General features: G+C 35.6%; 1 protein-coding gene across 1 annotated transcript; it reads right to left on the minus strand.

Annotated features, from left to right (window-relative positions):
- Nucleotides 1-5: 5 nt before the first annotated feature.
- Nucleotides 6-4,379, minus strand: LOC143603811 (alpha-L-arabinofuranosidase 1-like; the record flags this gene model as incomplete). The annotated part of the gene is made up of 13 exons (XM_077080504.1): nt 4,171-4,379; nt 3,598-3,775; nt 3,464-3,518; nt 2,638-2,837; nt 2,421-2,542; nt 2,095-2,242; nt 1,870-1,939; nt 1,629-1,774; nt 1,458-1,556; nt 1,233-1,377; nt 284-402; nt 123-194; nt 6-26 (listed from the first exon to the last, which is right to left on the minus strand). Coding segments are annotated over exons 2-13 (1,350 nt in total), but the record flags the coding sequence as incomplete, so codon positions are not given.
- Nucleotides 4,380-6,189: the final 1,810 nt, after the last annotated feature.

The raw sequence follows: 6,189 nt of genomic DNA on the forward strand, positions 1-6,189 counted from the left end.
GTCACTGCATACTCGCTCACAAAAGCCTGAAATAATTGTCAGAACATGCAATTTTTCTGATAATGATTTAAAAATAACGAATTTATAAATACAACAAATAAAAAAAAGACAAATTAACAAACCTTTGGACCAACACGAGACGTATGATCGAATTGATTAGCCTTAGCAAATACACTTTTTGCGCTTTCGTAAATCTAATCAAGTTAATAAAAGCCCGATTATAACAAGATTCATCAGAAAACATATAAAAGAAAGTAGGTGACCATTGACCATAGAATCTTACATGAAAATCGTACATGTCTGCAGGATGATCCAGTTTTACATTTGATCCATCGCAGTTAGAGATCATTTTGATGTCTGGGTAAGCTTTTCTTATTGCAGCATAAAACGTAAGGTAATTTTCTGGTTTCGAATCAAGTGCATATATAAGATAACTTTACAGCCAATGTAATATGTATAATTAGTGAGTTAAATATGATTATAGAAACAATATTATTACAAAAACATCTAATATTTGTAACAAAGTGATTTAAGAGATTGTACTGCATTAATAATACCCTTTGGGAAACTTTCAACCTGTTTGGCATGCTCCCCTTCTAGCTAATTTTTAAATTTACCAGTTTGACGCCTTTAGAGACACCCCTTCATCCCATAATAAACGACTTAAGTAATATGCAATCAATACATTTTAAACATTTAAATGACAATTTTACCCTATAAAATGCACATGTTTACGAATATGCTATTAACACAGTTAGTGAAAGAGTATATTTAAGGGTCAATGGAAACTTGATAAATTATTTTGGAAGTGGACATTCTTTTTGGAACAGACTAAAATAGATAGGTATAAAAGATAGCCCAAATCAATCACTGAATAGTAAAAAATTATTGTGATCGTGGTGAATCGATCTATTTATAATAAATAAGTAAATGAGAGCGCTACCTGTCACAATTCTCTGAGCCATCATTTATTCAACCCCCCCCCCCCCCCCCCCCCAAACACATTCTCTTTCTTCACTTAATAATAATTTAGTTTCTCCCTTCTTAGTTCCGAAATCTTTATTACTATGATTTACTTTTCACACTTCTCTTTCTTCACCTAACAAAAAGGCTTTCCTGCTTCTCCTTTTTAGTTTCCCGATCTATACTACTAACTGTCTAATACCTAATTTAATATTTTCTACATTTAACCCGTATTATAAACTAAAAGAGGCATGGCATGGCATGCATACCGCGATAATATTTCTTGCCACAATCCTCATTCCCGATAGCAACATATTTCAAGTCGAATGGGTCTGGGTGTCCCATAGCAGCTCTAACAGATCCCCAAGTTGAATTGGGCCCACCTCTGGCAAACTCTATGCCATCAAGGGCTTCCTGATTAAATCAATAAAAACCTTACTTGATAACTTTCAATAATTTTAAACATAGAGAACTATAATAGTAGTAGTTAATACTTGCAAAAATGGCATGATAATAGAGGGATCAACAGACTCCTGATGACTGATTCCATTGTTGAATACCCAAATCGGTGCTGCACCTAAATCTTCAGCCAACTGCAATCATTTGAATTTTTTTTATGAGAAAAACAGTGTTTGAAATGAGCAGAAATTTAAGGTGATTTTTACCCGAAAGAACTCGTAGTGGCCGAGGCCATCGTCGGTCCAGTAAAACCATACATCACCAAAGTGACCTGGTCTCTCCTCCCATGCCCCAATGGTTTCCTTCCACCTAAATGCGTTTCGTAAATACTCTCCTTCGACAAAGCACCCACCTAATTTCATCAAATTCCAACCAATTTATATCAAACATGTAACATAACAATAACAATAATAATAATAATAATATTAAAATAACTAAAAACTCTACCTGGAAATCTGATAAATGCAGGTTTCAAATCTGCAACCATTTTAAACAGATCATTTCGAAAGCCATGACCCTGTTCCAACCAAACATTCATTTAAAAACATATGCTCAAATAAAAGATTAATATGAGCTAACAGATGGTAAAATTCATGAAACATTGTAAAAAAAACTTAAGGATAAACATCAATATAGGAATTTTTAGAAATTATTTTCTTTTCCGAACTGCACCTTGTATGTATCGATGGGCATTAACGAAACCTGATCAAGCCATATGACTCCCTTTTTGTCAGTCTTCAACTGCAATCTAGCATTAGTATTACTTCCCTTTGCTTCCAATTTGGCTTCAATCTTTGTCCAGTTTGATACATCACTTCTTCTGCAAAAACCATGAAACCCAACCATATCATGCAAATGCTTCACCTTCCTTTGTCAAAATTTTGTTCATTTTTTAAATACTTAATGCGTTAAATAACAATAAAAAGCTAACTTATATATATATATATATATATATATATATATATATATATATATATATATAATAATCTAATGCTTACATGATGTTTGTAGTAGCTAGTGGTTGCAAGCCAGTGGAGTCAGTCAACGACACAGACACATTAACTGATCCCAATGATCGAATATACAAAACTAAACTGTATGTCTTCCCCTTCTCAATATTCTAGAACATAAGTAGTGAAGTTAGGAAAAAAAACATAAGAATAAGAAAAAGGTGAAGTTGTGATAATAAAAAAAATAAGTCATAAAATATATTACCATTCCCCAATATCCAGGGTTATACACCCCAACACCACCAGCCGGACAATCACCGTCACACACCACCTCCACACGAAGTGCAATGGGATTCCTCTTGAAGCATGAGGAAGCTTCTGTTGATATTTTTATCAACGAGTCATTCCCAGTTATTGACCATGGGTCAATAATTGATGGAGAATGATGTCCACCCGATTCAAACCCTAGTTTCACAAATATTTGAGCATCAATAGGCTTGTAAACGAACCAAATGTTCAGTGAACCATTCGGCAAGAGGTTTGTTTAGGTTCATTTATTTAATAAACAAACGAACATGGACAACTTATTTGTTTGTTAAAGTTAAACAAGCGAACATGCTCGTTCCTTTACGCTCGTTTAAGTTCGTTAGTTTACATTTGTTTAAGTCCGTTCGTTATATATTCACTTATATTTTTTAGGCCCGCTACAATTTAGTCTAGTTTTATAACATTAAAATATCACCAAAAACAATTTAGTCTAGTTTTATGATTTTTTTAAGCCCAACAAATTGATGCTCATTTTTAGTTTTAATCGGTTTCGCACGGTTATGTTTTTTCGTCTATATTCAGTTACCTTTGTTAGTTTACGCTTGTTTATACTATTAACAGACGAACATGAACACACTCATTTTCTTACCAAAGAACATGAACAAGAAAATCTAGTTTGTTTCGTGCCTCGGTTAACTTTAAATGAACGAATACGAGCATGCCTTGTTAGTGTTCGTTCGTTCGCTCGCTCGTTTATAGGCCTAAGCATCAACATGTAGTTTAGAGAAACTGTTTGACAATTAGTCAAATATTCGCAAACACACCTCGGTTGCTTACTAGCTCTGCCCACAATCCACCCGCACCAGCATGATTGATCTCCTGCATGACAAGGCATTACAAATAAGCATGAAATTGATAATTTAAATGTTTGTTGATTAAAAAAGGAAGAATACTAAACCTCAAAGAAGACACCAAAGAGGGTATCAGGTATCTTCCTTGTTGACCCGTTTACAAGAAGCAACGCGTTTTTATCAAACAAAGCATCCGAGCATCGACACACGACACAAAATCCAATCAGGAGGGAAAATACGAGCACTGTGCGGGCACCCATTGCTCTTTCACAGGACTCCAGCGGCCTATTTATAAGGAAACAAAACATACAAATTCTGTTAGGAAGAGAAGTAAAGCATGAGCACACGTCAAGCAAGCTTCTTTAACAGCCTAGGATCATGTTCTTATGCCATAAATAATCGCATTAAGCTTCAAAAGTCAAAGGGGCATTTACACAAACAAAAACTGGAATTAGAAAATAAAATGTGAAGGACTTAACAAAAGTCAAAATTAGATTATCCTTATTCAACAAGTAAGGATCGATAGAAGTTAGTTAGATGAAAATTTTACAATCTTTGTATCGAGTGATCATCACATTATCACAGAAATTAACTTAGAAACCAAATGTGAATAGAAAGAAACAATCCCATCAGCAATCATAAATAAGCAATAATTCTATTAAAAAGCCAAAGTGACTTACTTGGATGCATGCAGAAGAAGAGTTGAGATTGCAGAGAAGAAATGAAGATCGTTGAGGTTAAATAGTAGAGTGGTCGAGTGTAGTGTAGTTATGATGATGCGGTTGCTTAACGAGCGTTGTGCTCGTAAATGGTATAATGAACAAGGTGCGATTTGAGTCTTGGATTATGAAGGTTTCTATTTTCGCCTATTTTCTTTTCTTTTCTTTGCTTTGCTTCAACGTCACCAATGTTTATCCCTTAGTTTACACAGATGCTTTGGTGACCCTTGAAAGCGTCACCTATCCATTCATTTTACAAGAAAAGCCCTAACTTACACGCTTTCTTTCATTTATCCATCTATTTTTCTTAGTAAGAAAACAAACATACAACTATTATTATTGTACTAGGTTTTATCCCCCTAATGTATTACGGGAGGTGTATTCATTTTACGATTCTTATATGGTTATATTTTGTTGGACTTTAAATTTATTTATTGTAAAAATGTTAATAATATAGTAGGTTAATAATATAGTAGGTTATAAACCTATGTGATACATGAGATTTAGTACACAAAAATTCAAAATAAACAATCAATTATCTGTAAGACACATTGGCAAAAACAAACCATTAAATAACATGATTGAGTAACACATAAGTAAAAGTTAAAATATATAAATAAAAACAATTTTATAACAGGACAAATGATATCACTAATAAAAGCTACATGCAAATTCTCAAAAATTCAAGAATCCTTTTCATGCCGGTCTAGGTTCGCATATTAATAATTAATGATATTCAAATTATAAAACTTAATAGTTAGCTACTTAAAACGCTTGGGCTTATGAGAACACTTCCTCTGTTTCGACAACTTCTTGGATTCTTGCTTGTGGACCAAGATCATGGCATTAAGCTGATGGGTTTAGTGTAACCACATCATCAGTATTAAGTGTATCATTGCATATAATTGTTGTTGACCACCTGAATTTGTTAAACTAAGGAAATGAGAAACGAAATACGATAACCGTATACATTGTAGTTCCTCAAATATTACTACAATAGACAATATTATTAGTACAATATAAATGTTGGGTTGAGAGGTCTTGGATTAAAGGGCCATAGACAACAAAAGTCAAAAGAAATCTGTTGTTCGAAAAAAAAAACTCAATAGTATATTCACAAACTCGATTATACCTTATATTATATCCTTTTACATTATTCATCGTCATGTGATGCTTTGTGATCCTTAGTTAAGACTCAACATTTTCCTTCTTTTTTCTTTTTTGGAAATAACAACTATGCAATCACCTAAAATAACATACAAGATGAAGAGGTAGGTTCCAGCAGAGCCCAGTTGGATCCGCAAGACTCACCTTGAAAAGGGACGTCTGCGCAGTTGGACCCGCAAGACTCACCTTAAAAAGGGACGTCTGCGCAAAGACCAACTGGATCCGCAAGACCCACCACGCTCAGAGAGACGACGTCCTTACGCGCAGTACGCAAGCTGTTCCCGCAGGAAAAGCCTCTCAATGGTGACGTACTCCGCCTGTTCCCGCAGCTGCGGATACTAGCCATCAGGGAAGGCTACCCGCACTAACAGCAAGGCTACACGCACAAGGCACTAACTCTCAAATAATTCAGTAATGTCACCTGAAGAAGGAATGAGCAAGCCGGGAATAATCCCGCCCAAAGCCGGGAATACTCCCGCCCAAATGAGCCAGTCCGTACGCTACTGGAGGATCTTTTGTACTGTACCTGCCAAGGTATAGTACAAAAGATCTGACCAAAGCAGCGACAGCTCACTGACAACAGTACGACGAGCAGCACGCTCTAGTACTTAATGTCACTATCAGCCGCTGCCTACTCACCAACCCCTGTCGTAGCACGTACATAGCCTGCAGTTGGTGGAAAAAGAATAGTACACAGCCGGCCTGGTCACTATCAGCCGCTGCCTACCCACCAACCACCAGCATGGCACGTGCGTAGCCCACAGTTGGTCGAAAAGGAATATTATACAGCTGGCTGTACCTGCTTGGACACCT

This window comes from Bidens hawaiensis, unplaced genomic scaffold (genome assembly GCF_021521415.1).
Source record: "Bidens hawaiensis isolate Kalapana, Puna unplaced genomic scaffold, B.hawaiensis_p1.1 tig00062824_1, whole genome shotgun sequence".
Lineage (NCBI taxonomy): Eukaryota > Viridiplantae > Streptophyta > Magnoliopsida > Asterales > Asteraceae > Bidens > Bidens hawaiensis.